The 22012-nt window shown below is 64.5% G+C and overlaps 1 protein-coding gene across 1 annotated transcript; it reads left to right on the forward strand.

Moving 5' to 3' along the window:
• The first annotated feature begins 534 nt into the window (after nucleotides 1–534).
• PPM1F (protein phosphatase, Mg2+/Mn2+ dependent 1F) lies at nucleotides 535–20149 on the forward strand. The gene is made up of 8 exons (XM_055404921.2): nucleotides 535–595; nucleotides 5156–5366; nucleotides 9447–9589; nucleotides 12412–12614; nucleotides 12945–13133; nucleotides 14768–14911; nucleotides 16451–16544; nucleotides 17104–20149. The coding sequence occupies exons 2-8, from the start codon at nucleotides 5170–5172 to the stop codon at nucleotides 17409–17411; spliced, it is 1278 nt and encodes a 425-aa protein (XP_055260896.1). The 5' UTR covers nucleotides 535–595; nucleotides 5156–5169; the 3' UTR covers nucleotides 17412–20149.
• The last annotated feature ends 1863 nt before the right edge of the window (nucleotides 20150–22012 follow it).

Below are 22012 nucleotides of genomic sequence, written 5' to 3' on the forward strand. Positions count from 1 at the left end.
AAGCTCCAATACTTTGGCCACCTCATGAGATGAGTTGACTCACTGGAAAAGACTCTGATGCTGGGAGGGATTGGGGGCGGGAGGAGAAGGGGACGACAGAGAATGAGATGGCTGGATGGCATCACCGACTCTATGGACATGAGTTTGGGTGAACTCCGGGAGTTGTGATGGACAGGGAGGCCTGGCGTGCTGTGATTCATGGGGTCGCGGAGAGTCGGACACGACTGAGCGACCGAACTGACTGAAAAGGGTCGTGAGCCCCGGGCAGTGTCGGGTGGCACCCCCGCTCCACCAGCCGCTGACCCGCTCTCCACTGCGCAAGTTGCCGAGTGTCTGGGCGCCCCGAGGAAGGGGTTGCTTTGTCTACCTACCCGGCCGCCGCAGGCGGAGGAGCCGCGCGCCCTGCAGCGGAGGCCGCCAGGGGGCAGCAGAGGCCGGCCCCGCCCGCCCGGGCCCGACTGCGCCTGCGCCGCGGCCGCACGGGAAGTGGGCGGGGCCGGCCGGAGGCGGAGTGGGCGGGGCCGGCCGGACGGGAAGTGGGCGGGGCCGGCCGGATCGGCGGGCAGGCGGGCGCCGGGCGGCCGAGCGGCGGAGGGTGAGGCCGGCGGGCATTGGGGGGCGCGGGGCCGCGGGGCCGGGGGGCAGGGGGTTGGCGGCAGGGGTGCGCCGGCGGAGGCGGAAGGGCAGGCTGGGCGGCCGCGAGGGGCTAGAGGCTGCAGGGCGGGGACCCCGGGGTCGGGGGCCCGGGGCGGGCCTGGGGGCTGCGCGCCCGGGGGCGCGGCGGGGGGCTCCGGGCCGAGCCGGGGCGCGCGGTGCGGGGCCGAGGCGCGACGCGCCCGCTTGCCCGGGGTCCCGCGCTCCCCTCCGCCCCCCGGCCCAGACCCCTACCCCAGCAAGCCCCCCGCACCCTTGCCGGGCCGCAGCTGCGCCCCCCGATCCCGGCCCGGCCCCGAGTGTATCCGTTTCCAGCCAGCGCTCGGGCTGCGTGCAGCGGCGTGAGCCAGCCGCGTGTGCAATGGAACCCCGGGCGCAGGCCCCGCGCTGCAGCTGCGCGGCTTCAGGCGGGCCCCTCAGCCTCTGTGCAGCAGGGGAGTGGCAGCTCGCCGTAGTAGGGGTCTTCGTGCCGGGCCTAACAGCGCCTGGCCCGCCCGACGGTGCTGGGCCCCGCCCCGCAGCCTGGCACCCAGCGGGGACCGTGCCCTTAGTGACACGTGCTGAGTGACACCCGTCCTCTTGACATCCCCTGGGGCAGGCTCCGAGGGTGAGCTGTGCCCCCCGGGGCCACGGGACGTAGACCTGGAGGCTCATTTCTGCCTTGCGTGCCATATCCGGCCGATGGTCACATTTCAAGTCTTTCTCCTGCCACTGAGCTGGAAGTGACAAAGGCCGGGAAGACCCCGCCTGATTCCGGCTTGGCCGTTTCCTGCCTGTGCAGCCTCCGTGGGGGTTTGCTGACCCTCCCGGAGCCTGTTTCTTCAATGTAGAAGGGTTGAGTCCAGGCTTGTAGTCGGCACAGTCGTGAGAGGTAAACAGGATGCAGACCGCCAGGCCAACCTCCGCAGGGTCATTCCTAGAATTCCTGTCTGATTTGGCCCGAAGCCAGCGCTGTCTGTGGGACCTGTCTGCTGCCCACCGCGTTCCATCGAGTGCCTTAGCTTCCTCTTTTAAGGGGCCAGGCCTCAGGCCGCACCTGCAGAGGCTGTTGGGAGGAAGCTGACACCCGCCTCTCTGCCCTCACGTTGCTGGCAGCTATGTTCAGAGGGGCCTCTCGTAGAGGGTGCTGTTATAACCGGAGGCCTGGTAGGGGTGGGGGGACAGGTTATAATCTCATGAGAAGTCAATCCTGTGAAAGTGGTGTTTGCACAACGTGCGTGTGCTTAATGCAGCAGAACCGTACACTTGAGTAGAAGGATGAATTGTATGTCACGTGTTATTTAGTCACTAAGTCGTGTCTGACTCTTTGTGACCCCATGGACAGTAGCCCGCCAGGCTCCTCTGTCCATGGGGATTCTCTAGGCAGTGGGTTGCTATTTCCTTTTCAAGGGATCTTCCCAACCCAGGGATCACACCCTCGTCCCCTGCATTGACAGGTGGGTTCTTTACCACTGAGCCATCAGGGAAACCCACACTTAAAATGAATAAAATGATGTTATGTGTTAAGTATACTTTGCCTTGGGCTTCCCAGGTGGCACTAGTGGTAAAGAATCCACGTGCCAATGCAGGAGACACAAGAGATGCGCGTTCAACCCCTGCATCTGGAAGATCCCCTGGAGTAGGAAGTGGCAACCCACTCCAGGATTCTTGCCTGGAAAGTCTCATGGACAGAAGAGCTTGGCGGACTACAGTCCATGGGGCTGCAGAGTCAGACTTGACGGAGCATACTCATTACTTTACCTTAAATGTATTAAAAAGAAGAAAATATATACATAGGAAACAGTCTGGAAAGGTTTCTGCCATACCTTTCCCAGTGGCTGCTTATGAATGAAGAAGTAAGACTCTCCGTTAATAGGAAAATGTGTGACAGTGAAGATGGCGCTTTTCTAACAGTGGTGCAGTTTTCCTTTCCTGAGGCTGTCTCTCTTTTCCCTCCCGTTGGGAAGTCAAGCAGGACTCCCCAAATAGCTGCCTTGTCCATGGGGCGGAGAAAACCCCAGGCTCACAAACATGCAAGTTGAGCTTCTAAGTCAAGATGGGTAAACTAGAGGAAAGTAGATATTTTAAATGGAAAAAAGAGAAAAATAGACTTTTACAAGTCAGGTGCGAGCAGAAGGGCAGTAGAGCCCTGAAGACTTTGTGGGGCTCTTGGCCGAGGTGGGGCAGAGCGCGCGGGTGTTGGGTTCTCGGGCACAGAAATGAGGGAGGGGTCTGGGAGCGGCCAGCCCCCCAAGGTCAGCAGCCCCCGAGGAGTGGGCTGGGAGCGGCTTCCTGACTTGGCCCTTTCTTTGCAGCCCACCTTGTATGGTGGGGGTCACAGCTCCGCATCTGGGGAGCCAGAGGAGGGGCCAGAGGCCCCTTAGTGGGTTGCACCCTCTGGTCCCCTGCAGGCATTAGGTGGCAGCACCATTATTTCCACTGCAAGCAGTGCCTGGGGGCCTCATGCCAAGAACAGGAGGGCCTGGCCACGGGCCACGTTGGGCCAGACGGGCTGAGCAGGTGGCAGCGGGGCTGGCGGCCCAGGGTCCCTCCCACCCCCACAGGCCCTCAGGCCCGGGTCCCACCCCCGCCTCTCAGCAGTGCCCCCCACCGGTGCTCCCACCCGGCCCCACCCCGCCGCATCCTGCTGGCCACTGCCTGCTGACCGGTGACCAGGCTCCGTCCTCACTGGGCAGCTCCTCGGGTGGTCCCGGGAGAGCCCAGGGCCCCGGGCCGCCCTCCAGGGCTGCCTCCCTGCTGCCGTCCTCTCAGCCCGGGCTCCCGTTGGCATGGGATCCGGGAGCCGGGAGCTGGTCAAGAAGAGCATGGGCAGGAAGAAGAGCGCCCTGTCCCTTACCCCGGGCGTCCCGGGGAAGGCTGTGCCGCATCCTGCTCTTTTCCGGCCCTTTGTCCTGCCAGGTGGCGTGAAAGCAGACCTGGGGCTCCTGGTAATGCCCACCTGCCTCTCCAAGGAGGGGCTGGTCCAGGCCCTGAGAGTCTCCAGCCAGCACCCCGCAGGGGCAGTCACGCTTCTGCAAGGGGCGCTGGGTACAGATCAGAGACCAGGCTTGGCTACTGCAGAGGGGGGCGGGCTCCAGGCCCAGGGAACAGCGTCCCCAGATCAGGCCCCCAAACACCCCCCAACCCCTCCTGGCAGCGAGGTGGAAGGTAAAGTTTCTGGACCTCCACTGTGTGACTCCCTCCAATCCTGGGAGGTTTGGGAGCGGCTGTCTGCCTGTTTGACCCTGATCACACATCTCACAAGCGATTTCAGGGCTTGGAATTGCAGGGGGGCCGGGCCGGTGATCCTTGGGGACAGCTCCGTGTCTCCCCTTGGCCTTCCTCTGCCCGAGGGCACCCCAGCTCCCTGGTAGTTCCCCCCGCCCTCCTGTTGTGTGTCCGTGGCTCCAGCCGCCCTGGCCTCTCCGGGTCCCCTCACCTCACAGTCACACCCTTGTGGGTGCAGCACGGTGTCCCGGCCACCCTGACCTGATGGTACTTCATTTTCCACCCTGTGCCCCTGTTTGCTTTCTGTGGCCGGGGGCTGCATTGTGTTCCCTCACTTGTGAACAGACGGGAGGGCTGACCATGAGAGTGAGCCTGTCCCCAGAACCTTCTCTCCTTAAATTCGAAAGTATCCTGTAAGTCACGCCTTCGTGTTTCTCATAAAAACACATCTCTGCTCAGGGTAGAGACAGTGCCACAGAACGGACGTGTGTGTGTCAGCCGCTCAGTCGTGTCCAGCTCTTTGTGACGCCGTGGACTGTAGCCTCTGTCCATGGAATTCTCCAGCAAGACTGCTGGTGTGGGTTGCCATTTCCTGCTCCACATGTTTCTTCACTTACCGCCCTTTGCCCCCAAGACCCTCTGCTCATCACCTGTCCTGCTTCCCTTGCCCCAAGCCTGCCCCCGCCCCTCTTTCCCGGAGACTCTGATCCTCAGAGGGTCAGGGGCCCCCAGGGCCCCCATCCTCCAGCCATTCAAACCCCAAGACAGTTGGGATGTTTGGGGACCCTTACCCCGTGGTCAAGCCCTTTAAGCCTCAGGAGGCCTGGGACTCCTCCTGGGAGGACGTAAGGCCTGATCACGCCCCCAGGCCCTAAGTGTCCCGGGGGAGCCTTCTGCTGCACCACAGGGCTGCCTCCAGCGGCCACCTGGGGCATCTGGACCCCCTGCACAGGCCACAGGCTGCATGAGCCTGCCTCTGCCCGCTCGGGCTGTTCTCTGCCAGGAGCATGGCTTCTGCTTCCAGCCGGAATCCCTCTGCCCGCCACCCAGCTCTGTCTCCAGAAGCCACCCCTCTGGGCCCCCCAGGTACCCCATCAGGGTTTGTCCCTCCCACGTGGACCTCAGAACTAACTGCGTGCGAGGGCGGGCGGCCCTGCCCTTCCACTTGGAGCCCTGTTCTTGGTGTGGCTCCAGCTTCCAAGGGGAAGCAGAGAAAAGTGGGCATTCAGTGCTGCAGAGCCTGGGCATGGTCACCCCCAGCCCCGGGTCCTGACCGTCGCGCCTCCCCACACAGTGAAGGCCCTGGGCATGGCCGCGGGGTCCCCGCAGCAGAGTGGCCAGACGGCAGAGGAGACCCCCGGCTTCCTGGACGCGCTCCTCCACGACTTCCCAGCCCCGCTGAGCCCGGAGAGCCCTTTGCCATGGAAGGTGCCGGGGCCGGTGCTGAGCCTCGAGGAGGTGGAGGGCGAGCTGGTGGAGCTGGCGCTGGGCTTCCTGAGCAGCCGGTGAGTGGTGTGGGTGCGGGATGGGGACCCAGGACGCGGGGAGGGGGATATGGAACCATGACCCACACCCTGTTGGCTTCACCCACACCTTCCACTGCTGCTGATCACGTTCCACATGGGAATACCCCCACCACCAGCCACCTCGGTTTCCCGGGGCTGCAGCCTGCAGGGTGCGGGTCTTCGATCAATGTGAGGGCCCTGTCTCCGCACCCAGGCGGCCAGCAGTCAGGGCCACCCCGACCTTGGTCTCAACTGCGGGTGCGGCCCGGCCCCGTGTGCAACCTGGCCCGTCGACACGTGCCCAGCCCGGCTGTGAGTGCCCGGGGCATCCTCCTCCTCTGTGTCTCCCTCCCTGTAAGGGTGCCCATCCCGCGGGGCTGGGGGCCCCGCCCCCGTGCACCCCATCCCCCTCCCGCCGAGGCCCTGCTCCCCGACAGGCTCCCCTCTGACCTGGGGCCTCGGCGGTCCTTCCCGGGGGACTCGGTCCAGCCCCTCGTGGGTACTGGTGTGAGGTCCCCTTTCTGTCCTCTCACAGACAGGGCGGCAGAGGCTCAGAGGCTGGCCCGAGGCCACGCTTTCCCCCAGCCGCCCAGACCCGAGCTGTGGTGGCCATGTGCCTGCTGCCCAGGCCACGAAGATGAGGTCAGAGGGTCGTGAGCAGCTTAGCATGAGTCGGGGAGATGGAGAGCCACGGACCGCCCGAGGGAGACGGTCGTGGGTGGGGCTGGGGGGCCAGGCAGACTTGGAGCCTCATCCCTCCCAGGGGCTGCACCCATCACTGCTAGCCCCCAATCCTGGCGTTCGGTGTCCTTGGAGGCAAGCCAGCTCCCGCCCTGCACCCCCGGAGCCTGCTGGGAGGGGCCTGAGGCCTGTCCAGTCGGCCGTGGGGGCGTGATGGCCGTGGTGGCATGATGGCCACGGGTCTGAAAGCGTGGGTGGCCTGTCCGTCTGCGTGGAGCGTGCAGAGGGTGAGGCTGGCTGCTCTTACTTTGGGGAACTAGTTCAGAGTCAAACCAGGGGAGCTGAGTGGGCCTGGGGCCGGCTGAGTCCATGCTGGGGCTCGGGTGGCTGGACGGGGGGCGAGACGAGGGGCCGGGCACGCACTGGGCACCGCAGTGGCACTCGGGCGGAAGGGATGTTCAAGGGCACCAAGCCTGCAGCAGCCCCTTGGACCGCTGTCCCTGCTGGGCCCGAGCAGGGTGAGAGGAGCCTCCTGCCCAGGGAGGGGCCTGAGCCGGAAACGGGGGTTGGCCCGAGGGGTCCACGCAGGCAGACGGTGCAAGCCTGCTGCTGGTGACGGGTGAAAGGTCGGGAGTCACAGCCCCAGAGCTGGTGGGATCTCAGTTCCCGACCAGGGATCGAACCTTCGCCCTCTGCAGTGAGACTGCAGACTCCTAACCACCGGACCGCCAGGGAGTTCTCAACCTTGAACGATTGTTTAAAAAATTGTTTTTATTGTTTCTGGCTGTGCTGGGCCTTCGTGCTGCACAGGCTTTTCTCCAGGAGCGGCGAGCGGGGCTGCCCTTGATGCGGCTGTGGGCTGCTCTGGCTGTGGAGCAGGGGCTCTGGGCCCTGCGGGTCTCGGTAGCTGCTCTAGAGCAGCACAGGTAGCACAGGCTCAGCAGTCATGTTGATGGGAGTTAGTTACCCACCTGCCCCCAGCACGTGATAGCTTCACACGCCAGGGACCAAACCCGCGTCTCCCGCATGGGTAGGTGGATCCTTTACCACTGAGCAGCCAGGGACGCCCTTCAAAGGATCTTAAAACGCGTTGTTTTAAAGTCATATTTTCCAGCTTTTTTTTCTTTGGCTGCGTCACACGGCCTGCGGGATCTCAGGTCCCCGACCAGGGACAGCACCCAGTCCCCCAGCAGGGAAGGCCCTCCAGCCGTTTGAACGGACTTGCCTCCGTTACTCTCAGCATTCCCCAGCATTTCTCTCCTGTGTGTCCCCCGTCTGGCGGTCAACACGCACCCGGCAGCCCGTGTGCAGGCGCGTGGCTGTCCAGGCCCGAGCGTGCCAGTTGTGAATGGACCCTGCATAAGAGCCGCCACCGCTGCCTCCTCCTCATCGTCGTCAGGGGTCACGTCTCAGGCCCCCGGGCGGGCCAGACACGCTAGTCACTGCGAGGCAGTCTCATCTCCGCCTCTGGCCTGCGGGCTCCCTGGAAGCCCGCCGGGTGGTAGACCGGAGCGCTTCTCTGTACCTGGCCCCTGTCATGAGGCATCCTCGCTGGAGTCTTCGGTGGCCTCGGGGCGCCGGGCGGGGCCCACGGCCAGGCACTGTCCTGTCCCCAAGGCCGGATGCCACCTCCCTGACCCCCCCATCAGGACTCAGGGCCACAGGAAGCCGCTGTGGCCTCGCCCCACGCTGGGAACCAGGGAGCAGAGGCACACTTCTCCCCACCGTGAAAAGGGAAGGCCCACCTCCTGGCAGGAAATCCCCACGGGGCTGAGGAACGCACTCCTCGGGTCTCCACTGGCCGTTTTTCAAAGGCAGGTTCCAGAGGCTGCGCCACTGAGTCACCTTCTCATTTTTAAAAAAAGATGACAGACTCATCCCAGCAGCTCCCTCAGGCCCTCTGCAGACTATCCAGGGATTGCCCAGAGGGACACACCCGCCCAGCTGTTGGGAGGGCCTGGCTCTGCCCAGCACAGTGTGCAGCTGCCCTTGGGCGTGCCCAGCCTCAGGGACAGGCCAGGATGCTAGCCCTGGGGCCCAGAGAGCTGGGGCCTTCCGTGGTGGGATCCGGTCCCTGAGTCTGGGGGCTGCGCCGTACGCCCCAGAGCCCGTGGTGAGTTTCCCATAGCGCTTCCCGCTGGCCTCACTCTCTCCACCCCAGGCCTCCTGGAGCCCCTGCACAACCCTCTTCTCCTGCCAGGAGGCTTCCTGGCCCCTCCTGCTCCCCACCCTGGCCTGCGCTGACCCTCAGCTGTGCGCAGTCTGTCTGCCCTGGGACCAGCCAGCCAGGTCTCGCTTCCCAGACTCAGCCCCAGGTGGCACCCCTGGAGTGACCTCACTTCCCCAGCCCCCTTCAGCTACTCTGCCCCACCCCATTCACCCACCCAGACCGCGTGCCCACCTGCCCCAGGCCGCTTGGCTTCCCGGGAGCCTGAGACGCACTGCGGATCCACCCGGTCCCCTGCCCCACACACCAGCCCCGTCCCCTCCGGTCCATCGCCCGCCTGCCCTCCATGGCGAGGCCAGGCCAGCCTGGAAAAGCCCGGTCAGGTGGTGTCACATCCCTCGTCTGGCCACACCAAGGGCATGACCCCGTCACCCTGGCAGCTGCCTCCCCAGAGCCCCCTTCCCCAGCTGCCTGGACGGCCTGCTTCCCCCGGGACCCAGTGTGAAAGGGGCTCACAGCCCGTGGGGGTGACACTCCCCGGATTCTCTTCCTGGGGCCGCAGCGACAAAGTGCCACGGGCCAGGCAGCCTCAACAACAGCCATGTTGTCCCAAGATTCTGGAGGCTGGGGTCCCGGAGCCGCGTGTCTACCGAGCCGGTGCCTCTGACTGTTGCTGGCGGTCCTCAGCTGGAGACCCACTCGCCGGTCTTCGCGGGGTGGCTCCCTGGGGTCACTGCCCCCGTTTCCCCTTCAGTAAGAATGCCAGCATGACTGCATCGGCAGCCCCTCTCCCAGGGGGCCTCATCGTAACTAGTGGCTTCTGCTGCAGCCCAGCTTCCACCCCTGGTCACATTCCAAAGCACTGGGCTTAGAATCTGTAACGCACAGGACTCGATTCGTAGGGCTCCCCAACCCCCAGGGCTCCCTGGCTGGTGTTGGGGACCAGGAGTTGTCTCGAGGCTGGACCTTGGGCCGTTCGTCCGTAGACTCAGCTCACACGTCCGTGGGTCCCCTTCCCACCAGCTCCAGCGAGGCACCACCCCATAAATGGTGTTTCCTGGACGGCTGTCCGGCTCCCCAGGGACCTGAGGCCCACCTGCCCATCGTGGCCGCGGGCGGCGTGTGAGCAGCCGCCACTGCTTCCGGAAGGGCCTCCCCGAGGGAAGGGGCCGGGGCTGTCCCTGGAGCGTGGGGCAGACCCCGGGGCCCTGACTCCAGGCCCCCGCCCCCAGGAGCGCGCCACCGGCACTTGCCGCCTGCCTGGCCCACGAGGCGGTTTCCCAGCTGCTGCAGTCGGACCTCACTGAGTTCAGGAAGCTGCTGGAGCAGGAGGAGGAAGGCGGGGATGGAGTAGAGGAGAAGGCCCCTGTGATGCGTGAGTTTCCCCCTTGGGGCCCTGGGGGCTCAGACGGAGACAGACTGTGGGGGAGCGTCGGGTCACCCGGCCCCCTTTCCTTGCCCATTTTGCTGGTGGGCGGTGCCGGGCTCACGACAGTGTGGCAGAGTCCGAGCTCCAGGAGAGGCCTCCCCAGCATGGAGGACAAGCCCCACAGCCCGGGTGGTGGACAGCCTTGCCCTGGGCAGCCCGGAGGAGCCCGGGGTGCCTGCAGCGCTCGTGGGCCTGCCCTCCCGCCTCAGCACGACACGTGGGAGCCGACCTTGGGGCAGCCGCAGGGTCCAGGGGTAGACAATTCAGAGTCCAGGCTGTGTCTCAGCTGCGAAGGTTTGGGAACCCAGTCGGGTGGTGACTTGGGGGTCCCTGAGAGCTGCCTTGCTCCTGAGCCTGCAGTCCGCACCCGGAGGAGCCTGGCCAGGAGTGAGCCCCAGAGCTGGCAGGCCCCGTTTTGCAGGCCCTTCTGTTGCTTTCCTGGTAGTTTTTCCCCCGGGGTGGAGATCAGCTCAAGTTGCAGCAGGACTGCAGCCTTGGGCCAGGCCGTGGGGTGCGTCCGGTGGGCCCGCCCTGAGCAGGGGCTGGCTAGGGTGTGGGGGTCGGGTGGGACGCCTGCCATGAGACAGGGTGGGTCCCGGGGGGCAGGCGGCGAGAGCCTCCGCAGGTCTGTCCACTCATGCCCCTTCCTGGTCCACTGCTGCTTCCTCCTCGTTTGTAATTGAGACACGACTGATGTGTGACATCATGTAACGTAAGCGCGCCGTGCATCGGTTTGCTCCATTATATGTTACAGAGGGTTACCTGGCTCCTCCACCGCCTGACATCATTACTACCCCCAACGCCAGTGCCACATGCAGGGCAGAGGGACACACACACGTGGCCTTTTCCCTGGCTCCCCGCCCAGCCACATTCCAGCCCTGCCCCGCCCCGCATTCCTGCCCCAAGGCTGCGGCGGGGGATGATAGACTGCCTTTGTCCTCTGCCAAGCCTGCCAGCCAGCCCACGAATGCCCCTGGCCCCTTGGCGGGAAGCCAGCACCACCTGCTGGCAGGAAGGAGTTGGTGCGGCTCACAGCCCTGAGCCAGGCCTGGGGGTTCCGAGGGCCAGGGCAGGGGGTACCCGCTCAGCCCACCCTCTTAGAAGGCCTGGGCCCGCCACGCTCATCAGCTCATCCCCCTCATGGGAGTGGAGCGCAGGCAAGTCTGTCCCTCAAAGCCATTCTTGCAAAACTGGCATCGCTCAGGAGTTCTAAGAACCCCCGCTGCGGGCAGAGGCGTGACCGAGACCCAGTGTGGCAGGGCGGGGGAGCCTCTGCCGCGCCCCCAGCGAGCTGGGCCCCACTCTGCAAGGAAAAGTGTCAGAGCGTTTATGGACCTGTCTGAAAACCAGCTCCTGGGATTCCCGGTGGTGGCTGAGACCCCCACGGTCCCCATGCAGGGGGCCTGGGTAGATTCCTGGTTGGGGAACTAGATCCCACGTGCAGTAACTGAGACCCAACACAGCCCAAAAAACAAAAACCAGCCTCTGGTTGCAGTGGGAAATGGGGAAAGCACAAAAACGTGTCCTTAAGGAAAAGCCTGGCCCGGGACCCTGCCCTGCAGACGTCCTCTGCTGACCTTGTGGGGTCTGTGACTTTCCCGCCTCCGAGACCTGGGCCCACGTGGGTCGGAGGCGTTCACGTTCTCATGCTCAGACGTGGAATTCCCCCTCTCCCTCTTATTTTCACATTTTTTCCCCTTAGTGTTGATTTTTTAAAAGATTGTCACGTAAGCACTTCATGTGATTGCAAAGTCGATTTCTGTTCCATCCTTGCACTTTTTGAAATTAAACTCGAGTCTCGGGGAGCCGTGGCCTCGGCTGTGAGAAGTGGCAGTGAGGGCCCTCGCAGCTGTGTCCGCAGTGGTAGCGTCTTGGAAACCGATGAAGCAGCATGACTAGGATCTTGCTGTAGTTTCACCCCACACGGGTGCCCGTCACCGCTGGGGCCACCCTGAGCCCTGCCCGCCCCCACCCTAAGCCCCGACAGCCACCCAGCCCTGTGTTCTCATCATTCGAGGATGCAGATAAGTGATGTCACGCACGATTGGCTTTTTCCACTGAGCGGGGTTCCCTGGAGAGTCACCAGCTCTGTGTGTGTCAGGAGCTCCTTCCTTCCTTCCACTGACCGCTGTCTGGGGTGCTGTGTACGAGAATTTATCATTGACCGGTTGAAGGACATGTGGGCCAATTACCGCTATTGACTGTTGCAGATAAGACTACTGTGACCGCTGCGCTGGTCTCGTGTGCTAGCCTTTGTTTCTCTGGGATAGAGCCCCAGAGTGCTGTTGCTGGGCTGGATGGCAGTTAAGAGTTTGGACGTGATAAATCTTTTTTTTTTTTTTAACTTTGTTTTTTTTACAGTTTTATTTCTTGTTGAAAAATAATTGCTTTTTACAGACAAATCATTTTTAATAACAGTTTAATTCTTCATTGGGAGAACAGATGGTAGTTTACTCTGTTGGATGTACATCGTTTTTAATTCATGCACAGTTATTAGTGGTCCTGTACTTGTTCTTAAATCATCTTTGCGTTTCTGGCTCTTTCCTTGGGGGTGCAGTCAGGCAGGGACTCCTGTGTGCGTGTGTGTTTCCAAACCAGGCACGTTGTAGCTGGTGACACAGGCTGTGAGCGGGGTCCTTAGGCTGCTTAGGCCCAAGGCAGTCAGGCTGATGGGCTCCAGGGGTCTTGGGAAGCAGGGGGATGCCATCAGGGAGCCACTGGGGGTCCGCAGGGGTGCCTCCCTAACAGCCCCCCGTCCTGGCCCTCAGTACTGGACGCCGGGGGCCTGGCGCGGAGCCTCTTCGGCCGCCTCTGGCAGGCGTGCAGCCAGTGGCAGCAGCAGATGCCGGCGGCGGCCCGGGCCCCGCAGCGGCAGTGGCTGGTCTCCGCGCACGCCATCCGCAACGCCCGCCGCAGGATGGAGGACCGGCACGTGTGCCTCCCCGCCTTCAACCTGCTCTTCGGCCTGGAGGTGAGTGGGGGCCCGGGGTGGGAGGGGACCCTGCTGCCCGGCGGGGCCTTCGCGGGAGCTCAGGCAAGTGGGACGCCCACGGCTGCCATAAGCACCTGCCCGGGGTCGGGCAGCGGGGCTCATCGTCCGCGCCCACCCGGCCCCCTGCTTGCTGAGCTGCACCCCGCCCTCCCCCCAGAGCCGCCTGGGGCCCTGCCCTCGTGCACGCCCCCCAGCCGGGCCGGAGCCGAAGCTGGGGCTCCCGCGGGTCGTCCTCCCCAAGGCCCCGGCCCCGGCGCCCGGCTCCGCCCGGGGGCGGCCAGGCCGTGACCCGCCCCGCGCTCCCGCCAGGACTCGGTGGACCGCGCCTACTTCGCCGTGTTCGACGGGCACGGAGGAGCGGACGCCGCGAGGTACGCGGCGGTGCACGTGCATGCGGCCGCCGCCCGCCGGCCGGAGCTGGCCACGGACCCCGCGGAGGCCCTCCGCGCCGCCTTCCGCCGCACCGACGAGATGTTCCTCCGGAAGGCCCGGCGGGAGGTGAGCGCGGGGGGCGGGCCTCGGCGAGGAAGGCGGCGGCGGGCCGGCGCGTCCCCTCGCTCCCGCCTCGACGGGCCTGTGGCCGGAACCCGCGCGGGGCTCTCTCCAGCAGAGGGTGTGCGGGCCTCCCGGGGCGCGCCGCGAGACTGGCTCCTAATCAGGGGCGGCGGGATGACGCGCGGCCTTCTACCTCGTGGTTCCCAGGAGGAGACGCCACCCCACGCCGGGGCCACGCGGGAAGCCCCCGGGCTCGGCCAGGGGACAGAGGACGGCGTGGCCCCCGTGGGCAGGCACCGCGGCAAGCTGAGAATCGGATGGTTTGACTAGGCCTAGGGGTCTGGGCCATGGGGCGGTCCCCAGCCATCGGAGCAGGGAAGATGGCCTGGGCCAGGGACCACGGAAGTGGCTGAGCATCTGGGCTCAGACCGGCTGGCTCGTGCAGGTCACGGAGCATGTCCAGGGCAGACACTAGCGCACTCTAGGAGTTAGCTCTGGGAGCAAGGGCCCGCTTCAGGGTTCAGAAGGCCCTCGGTTCATCTCTCCATCGTAAAATGCAGAAAACAAAGCACAGGATCAGGGCAGGCAGACCTCAGAGGCCTCAAGGGTTTGGTTCCAGACCACCTCCGCGACATGCGCATAAAGGCTGTGCACTCTGCCCTCATCTGCAAGCAGGCAGCAGCAGCGTCCTGTCTGAACACAGCAGGCACCTCAAACACCTTGTTGCTAAGAACTCCCTCGTTGGAGCCTCCATCACAGCATGAGCCTCCATCACAGCATGTGCTCTTTCTGCGGTGGTGACGTGGGAGGTGACTGACCGCGGACCACTGAGACAAAATAACAATGAGGTGTTACTATTCCAGCATTATAACCACCTCCCCCGGCCCCCAGGCAGGCCCCCGGACTGCCGGTGTCGCAGCTACAGGGACCCACCGTTCGTTTCTGAAGGAAAAGAGGGTGCATCCCGCTCCTGACCTGACTGCCCACCTCCCCTCCCCTCGTACGGAAGGGTCCTCCAGCCCCACACGGTGGATGCTAAGATGGTTTTAGAGACCAGCAAACAGCCGTGTGGCTCTGGAGGGGGTGTGGGGAAGGGGGCTCAGTCAGCACAGACCCTCACCAGGATCAGCGAGGCTGGACTTTGCATCTGAACAGAAAAGCTTCCAGGTCCGAGACCCCGGGGTGGGCGCCCAGCCACCCAGGAGTGAGAAGGGGTTCCCTGCAGCAGGTGCTTAGCTGAGGCTGTGATGATCCAGAGACACCTTTGCTGAGGTGTAATTGACACGTGACAGGTTCCACACGTCCAGAGTACCGGCTGGGAGGTGTTGGCACGTGTTTCTGCGCCCGTGTGCCCCTCACGGCGATAGCAGACATCCCCGTCACCCCCGAAGATCCTTCCAGCCTTTGTGGTCCCTGCTCCCCGGACCCCCCAGCCGTCCACCTTCTGACACTGCAGATGGCAGCACTTGCGCGTGCTGATTTGATGCAAACTCCCCTTTCACGCCGCAGGGTCCCTGCTTGTGTGGGTCCATTCCTGTTTGCCACTAAGCGCCGTTCCGGGGTGGGCATCTGGCCGGGGTGGGCGCGTGCCCACGGCCTCCTTGCTCTCCTCACCTGCATGCACCCTCTCCCTGCAGCGGCTGCAGAGTGGCACCACGGGCGTGTGCACGCTCATTGTGGGCAACACCCTGCACGTGGCCTGGCTCGGGGACTCCCAGGTTCTGCTGGTGCAGCAGGGGCAGGCGGTGAAGCTGATGGAGCCGCACAGACCCGAGCGGCAGGTAAGAGGGCCCCATGCTCCCGGGGGCTCCGGGCACTCCTCCAGAGGGAGGGCTCCCTGCCTCGCTCCAGTGGGTCCCCTGAAACTGGGCGCGCTGGCCACCAGGAATCCCACAGAGCTCTCCCTGTCTCGGCGACACGGAGCCCAGAGCTGCAGGATGGGGCTGGGCACTTGCTGGCAGGTGGCCCAGGAGGCAGGATTAACGAGCAGTCCTCTCCTGCACAGGCGAGGAGCATTGGGCTGTGTGGGAGGCCTCAGGCAGGGGTGGCGCCAGGTCGGAGCTGGGAGGGACCCGGCCTGGGGCCGAGGGCAGCAGGACAGGAGGAGGTGGTGGGGATGTGGACATAGGCAGACCCCCATGGCAGGTGCGGCCCAGCAGGCGGCCAGAGGCGGGGGAGTGGGAGCAGTCGCTGAGACTCCAGGATGCACTTGGTAGGGAGCCTGGCAGCTTCCGGAACAGTGGGGCCAGCAGAGGGCAAGCTGGGGGCCGGGTCACGGGGAAGCTGTCGGGCAGCTATGGGAAGGGTCTGCACTTTGGGGATGCGGAGTCCAGGAGGCCTTGGCACCCAGGAGGGCAGCCATGCCTTTGCCATGAGGCCCCAGAGCTGGTGGTGGGATGCCCCCTGGGAGTGTGGGGCCTGGAGCGGCTATGGGACACACACACACACACACACAGTCATCTGTGAGCATGGGTGGGGCTGGGGTAGTGGAACTCCGGGCTCTGCAGGTGGGGGGTAGCAGGCGATGGGCAAGCCACCTTAGAAGTGGGGGGCACAGGTGAGCAGGCCGGGCAGGCGTGGCCCGTGGAAGGACGCAGCGGGGGCAGGGCCCTGGATGGGCGGAGCCATGGGACCCCACCCCCGGCCAGCCCCTCTGAGCTCAGCAGTGGGGAGGCTGGGGCTGGAGGGCGGCCGGGGTGGTAGGGGGCCAGTGCCCCAGGACACCCTGCCTAGACCGGGCAGGGGGCAGAGACGGGAGCTGCAGGGCGGGCGCAGGGGTGGCTGCAGCCGCGTCTGGAGACGCCTACGCTCGGAGCTTCCAGAGATTGGAGCTTCCGGAGGTTGGAGATGGTTTCAGGACTCGAGGCTGGGCCGGGCTTGTGTGGTCCTCTGAGGCCTGGAGCCCCGTGGTGGAGCTCTGGGGAGCCAGACGGTGCCCGGGGCGGGGATGGGGGTGCCCAGGGCTCGTCCAGGGCCTGTTTAGTGTCACCCTAACCCTGCCCAGGGGCCCGTGACGGGGAGGCACAGCGTCCCTGAGAGACAGCAGTGGAGGGCCCCACATTGACCCACGCCCTGGCTCTCTCTGCTGCCGCGAGTGTTTTCCCCGAGCCCGGAACGCTGTGGGGGACAGGGCGCGCGTCCGCCGTGGCACCGCACCTGCTGGCCGTGCCTGTGTCGGGGGGCGGGTCAGGTAGTTTGTCCTGTCTCGCCGCCACGCGGTCCCCAGTGCTGCCTTGGAAGCCAGCTGGCCTCCCCTCGGGCAGCGTGGGCACCCCTGCCTGCCCACCAGCCCCCCCGGCTCACCCTGGCTGTCTCTGCAGGACGAGAAGGACCGCATCGAGGCGCTCGGTGGCTTCGTATCACACATGGACTGCTGGAGAGTCAACGGGACTCTGGCTGTGTCCAGAGCCATTGGTAAGGAGTCCAGGGGGTGGAGGGGGCCTGGCACGGAAGGGTCACCCGTGGAGGGGCTCGGGTGAACCCGGGGTGCAGGTGCAGACGCCTTAGCAGCTTGCCTCCCAGCCACATAACGGCAGTTTGAGTCGCCGAGGATCCGGGGGAAGCCCTTGGGCAGTCCGTAAATAAGGCTGGTCCGCCTTACCATGGTTTCCTGCCCATGAGGCGTTTTTCTGACTTAAAAACAAAGTAGCATTCCCTCTCCTCCTCTCAGCCTCCAGCGACTGCGGGACTTCGGGTCGGGGGCTCAGACCTCTCTGCAGGGCTGAGAAATGCCTCCCCACTCTTCTCAGGCCCCCCAGGGGCCCAACCCCTCCCAATCCCTCCTCTCACCGCCCTGCTCTGTCCACCCCCCGGAGCACTTGGCACCGCACGAAGCTTCCTTTTGGCAGCCGTGTGCCCCGTGAGCCTCTGCACGCTAGAGGTGGGGTGGCCGCAGGCCGGCAAGGGCCCGCGGTCAGGGAGGCGCAGGGCGCCCGACCCTTACCACCCTCTCCGCCACCTTCCTCCGGCCCAGGGGACGTCTTCCAGAAGCCCTACGTGTCTGGGGAGGCGGACACGGCCTCGCGGGAGCTGACGGGCTCCGAGGACTACCTGCTGCTGGCCTGCGACGGCTTCTTCGATGTGGTCCCCCACCAGGAGGTGGCCGGCCTCGTGCGCAGCCACCTGGCAGGGCCGCGGGGCAGCGGGCTGCATGTGGCCGAGGAGCTGGTGGCCGCTGCCCGCGAGCGGGGCTCGCACGACAACATCACGGCCGTGGTAGTCTTCCTGCGGGACCCCCGGGACCTGCTGGAGCCGGAGCCCGACACTCCGCAGAGAAGCTAGGAGGCACAGATCCCCGCCCGCACCCCACGGTCCTCCCCCACAGATGCCTTAGGGCCCAGCGGGAGGTGGGCAGGCGATGCCCCCCGCGGCCTCAGGAGAGCGCCCTTGTGGAGGAAAGTGGCTCCGGAGGGGCCAGGGGGCGGGACCCAGGCTGCGGGTGGTGGCCACAGCCACACCAAAGACACCAGGAACGCACGCGGGGTGGCTGGGGGCCTCAGGCAGGACCGGGAGCCGCAGACATTTTCCAGTGCCCTGGGCGCCCCGCAGAGGTTTCTTTTTCCCCCCGACTGCCCGTGACCGAGGATTTGGGGGGTGCCCACCCGTGGCCTCCCAGGTGCCCACTCGCGCTCCAAGGAGGGGACGCCCAGACAGAGACGTGTGTGTCCTGTCTGTGGTCTTCTCCCAGGGAAACGTTTTTCCTTCAGAAGCAGTATTTCAGGTTTGGTCCGTGTTCTGTCAGTGCCAAGAGGTTCCGTGGGTTGTGTAACTTAAGCAGAGCTCCACGTTTATTTTATTCCCTAGGAAACTTTTAAGTATTGATTTTGTGTGTGTGTGTGAGACGCTCCTTTTGCAGTATTACTGAGATTTTTTTTCTTTCAATCAGGATTGAAACACAAACTTTTCCAGGTGGTGTAAATAAGCCATTCAAGTGCCTTAAGCCGCTGTGGGCAAGGCTGGGGCCGCTGGGCTGGGATGGATGCCCGGAGCACGCTTCAGGCTTCAGTTTTTGTTTTGTTTTTTTTCTTTTTTAACGAAAGCAGGGTTTGTTTTGTCAGAGCGGCATGATTTTGAGCAGAATTCTCCCCAGCAGAATTCTTTCTGCCTTTGCACGGCCTGGGCCAGACCTGGGGGCTCCAGAGTTGGGGTGACCGTGGCCCTCCCCACCCTCCTGGTCTCGTCCCCATCTCTGATCGGACCCCAGGCTGAGGGACCGAGCTCCACCCGACAGCAGGTCCATGCCGCTGTCTGGGATGTTCCGGAGGGCCTGGTGTGTCAGTGGATGAGTTGGTTTCGTCGGGACGCACGCCTGAGGGGCCCTGGCCGCGTTTGGAGGCAGCAGGAGAGCAGAGGGGAGACTGTGCTCTGGTCCTGACCTCCGCTGCCCACCGCCTGCTGGCCCCTGCAGCTCCAAGGCTGCAGGAAGTGCGTGACAAGTTGGCTTCCCCCAAGTTCGTGTGGAGTTGGAAGCAGGGCGGGGCCGGGGGATCCTCTGACCGGAGGACCTAGGATCCTCGTGATGGATGGGGAAGGGTCGCAGGTGACTTAGGCAAGGCTTCAGAGAAGGTCACTGGGGACTGAGCTGCAGGAGGGGCTTGGGGGGGGGCCCAGGCCACGAGGTGCCGAGGAGGCACAGTCCCCCCAGCAGCAGGGCCCAGGACAGGCTGCACCAAGGGAGCCCAGGCCCTCCTCACCCAGGAGCAGGGGCTGAGAGCCCCTTGTGAGGCCGGTTCCCAGGCTCAGCGTTGCCACCCCCATCTCCCCAGCCCCAGCAGCAGGAATGAAGCTGCTGAGCGGGGTCCCGGGTTCGCTGTAGAAGCCTCTTAAGCTGGTCACCGCAGCTCAGAGCTTTGGTGGCCAAGTGAGCAGATGTTGCTCTAACCCGAAGGTCCCGCCTTCCAGGAGCCAGAAGCCCCCTCGTTGGGCCCTCCCAGCACAGGGTCAGCTGGCCCTCAGGTTGGGGAGGGGGCGTTGAGGGAACGCCCCCTGTTCTCCCCGAGAGGGGCTGGCCGCCTGCAGCGCCTGGTCGCAGGGCCGTCCACCCCCCCACACACCTGGACTGGGCACCTCGGCCACCTCGGGTCCTGACCCACTGCCCCTTCAGGCCGTGGTCTTCAGAGGGCCCGCAGCCAGAGGCACTGGCCTGGGAGCCACGGTCCCCCCAAGCCCAGCGCTGGCCCTCGGTCCCTGTGCAGCCCTGGGCCTCCGTGTCCCCTCGGTAGGGCACGGGGTCACTGCGAGTTCCTGCAGCAGACGGGGATTCTGAAGCGGGGGCGATGGTGCCGGGACTAGCGCCCCTCCACGCCCGCAGGCAGGGGTGATTAAGTGTTATTAGTGTCTATTCTCAGCATTAAGCGGGTTGGGGAAGAGCCAAGCTACTGATGCCGCCGCCTTCCTCGTGTGGAAGACAGCAGCTGGAGCCCTGCTTTTACAAGTGGGGCCACTCCACAGCCAGCAGGGGTGGGCAGTTGGGCCCCCCGACGCAGCCTCCCCTCAGCGTCCAGGCCTGGGAGAACGGCAGGGGGCAGGCCCCAAGGGAGAGGCGCAGGTTGTCCGTCTGGGGCCCTGAGTTGGCTACTGGTGACCCCTGCCCTCCCCAGGCCAGCGCTCAGCACCCCCTCCCCCCGTCGCCCTTGCCCCGCAGCCAGAGCTCCACCATGGACTCGGGTGTCCTGGCCACTTCTGCAGTATTCCCAGGGAGGGTGGACAGCTCTGCCACTCCTGGACCCGGCCCTGAGCCAAACGGACCAGGTGGGCCTGTGCGGGATGAGCTGTTGGCTTTGCTTCCAGCTGCAGCTCTGGGGGCACCCCCAGAGACCTGCACGCTTCCGCCAAGGCTTCGCCAGATATGCCTGCAGCCTTGCCAGGGGTTTATCTGTGTGCATCTCGGTGGGCTTTCTGGAAGTGGTGTTCCACATGAAGGGGCTTGTTCCAGACGGGATGGCAGTTTCCCCATCTGAGGGACAAGTCCCAGGGCCCCCATGCTCATGTCAATAAACCACAAGCTCTGAACCCCTCCACCGAGTCTGGAGTCCTGCCTTTTTCAGCCTCTTCGCTTCTTGTTCCCTGGCCAGCAGGATGTGGTTTTGGAAGCTGCTGATGGACGCGGGTTCCATCCCTAGGTCGGGAAGACCCCCTGGAGGAGAAAATGGCAACCCACCCCAGTATTCTCGCCTGGAGAATCCCATGGACGGAGGAGCCTGGCGGGCCACATGAGACCACAAAGAGTTGGACATGATTGAGCACATGCGCGGGGGCCATCTAGCGATCCTGCAAAGTGAGCAGACCCCCAGCCCCCAGCCTGCCTGGTTCCCGTCCCTGAGCCCATGGGCCCCAGCCGCAGGAGAGCCGTTCACTGGGGGCCTGTTCCCTGGGTCCTGGGAGGGGGGTGGGGGGCAGACTCCTGGGGAGGCCAAGGCTGGAGACCCTTCGCCCTCGCACTCAGACAGGAGGTTCCCTATGCTCTGACTGAGCTCAGCTCTCGGGAACGTGGGAAGCATCCAAGTTGCCCACCTGCAGGGCACTTGGAGCCAGGGCCCCCCAGTGCCGCCTGAGCGTCTCAAGATGGGGCGGGAGGTGGTGCTGGTGTTTTGAGGGGAGCCCGGCCCGCTAATCCCCCGGGGACAGCTGTGACCCAGCCGCCCCCACGCCACACCTTTGCCAGCCCTTACCGTGGGCCTTGCCGGGCACTCCCGGGTCAGCCCTGAGCTCTCAGTGCCCACCGCACCCCCCCGGCTTCAAGGCCCGGGGCAGTGGTCTCCCACCTTCCAAACCAAACTCCCCTAGTAAGGGAGGCAGCTTGATCTGTCTCCACCCTGCCACCAAGAGAGGCTGGGGCTCCCGAGCAGCCCACCCACTCAGCCATCTGTCTCGCCCTGCCCGCCCCCTCCGCCTCCTGGCTCCCGGCAGAAAGTGCTGGCAGCCTCCCCCTTAAGCATAGGCTGTCTTGACGGTTCCATCGTGAGCGGCCTCACGTGTCTGAAGCTGGGCTGCGGGCAGATGGGGGACGCGTGCACACGTGCATGCAGAGACACACACTCGCAGAGCTGGGAGCTGGCAGGGAGCAGACACTGGGTCTTGTACCCACCAGGTCAGGGTTCCAGCCTGGAGAAGCTGCTGACAGCCCCCACAGCCGGGGAGACAGGCAGCAAGCCAGCGGGGAGAGCCAGTGATAGCGGGCCCCCAGGTCCCTTCAGAGGGTTCGGGAGCCCCAGCTGCCCGCCCTGGTTCTGAACCAGTCAGGACAGACCCTCAGCCAGCCCCAACCATGAAGCTGCACTTCATCCCAGCTCTGCTTCTGGGGGACTCGGGCCTGGATATCTGGGCACCCAGGGCCAAGGGGTGCATGCCGATTCCCGCCAGGTGCCAGGCCGGGGCCCAGGAGGCCGCTCCTGAGACCCCTTCCCCACTGCTCCTCACAGCTTGGCTGGGGCACCTGCCTCCTCCCCTCCCCCTCCCCTCTCCCCTCCCCCTCCACTCCTGAATTATGAAAGTAACATGACGGGCAGGACAGAACTTGGAAAAGAAAAGAGGAAAAACAAAACTTTGATTTTGGGTGTGCAACAGAACCACCAAGGTAGATGTTTAGAAATGAAGCAAAAAAAAAAAACAAAACCCTCTGGAAATGAAAGTCATCTTTTTGCCCAGAAAGGCAAGCAACAGAAAGTTGCCGAAACGAAACAGATTCCATGTCCGAGTTACAGATTTTAGAGTCGGAACTTCCTGGACATATCTTACACAAACAGGCCGCAGTTTTGTCCTCTTGAAGTCTGTTGTGTAGTTTGGTCTTCTGTGTGACCGGGGCCTCACGGATGAAGCTGGTTCTAGGCAGCTGCCTCTCGTATCCAGCCTGCATGTCCCCGCCAAGGACGGCCGCCTGTCAC

This window comes from Moschus berezovskii, chromosome 19, assembly GCF_049115385.1.
Source record: "Moschus berezovskii isolate FMDL1 chromosome 19, NW_MosBer_1.0, whole genome shotgun sequence".
Classification (NCBI taxonomy): Eukaryota; Metazoa; Chordata; class Mammalia; order Artiodactyla; family Moschidae; genus Moschus; species Moschus berezovskii.

Bases quoted from the DNA above. Each gene is read 5' to 3' on its own strand.
- PPM1F (XM_055404921.2), top strand. From the start codon at position 5,170: ATGGCCGCGGGGTCCCCGCAGCAGAGTGGCCAGACGGCAGAGGAGACC. The intron at 9,590-12,411 runs GTGAGTTTCCCC...CCTGGCCCTCAG, and splicing joins GGAGAAGGCCCCTGTGATGC to TACTGGACGCCGGGGGCCTG. The intron at 14,912-16,450 runs GTAAGAGGGCCC...CTGTCTCTGCAG, and splicing joins CGCACAGACCCGAGCGGCAG to GACGAGAAGGACCGCATCGA.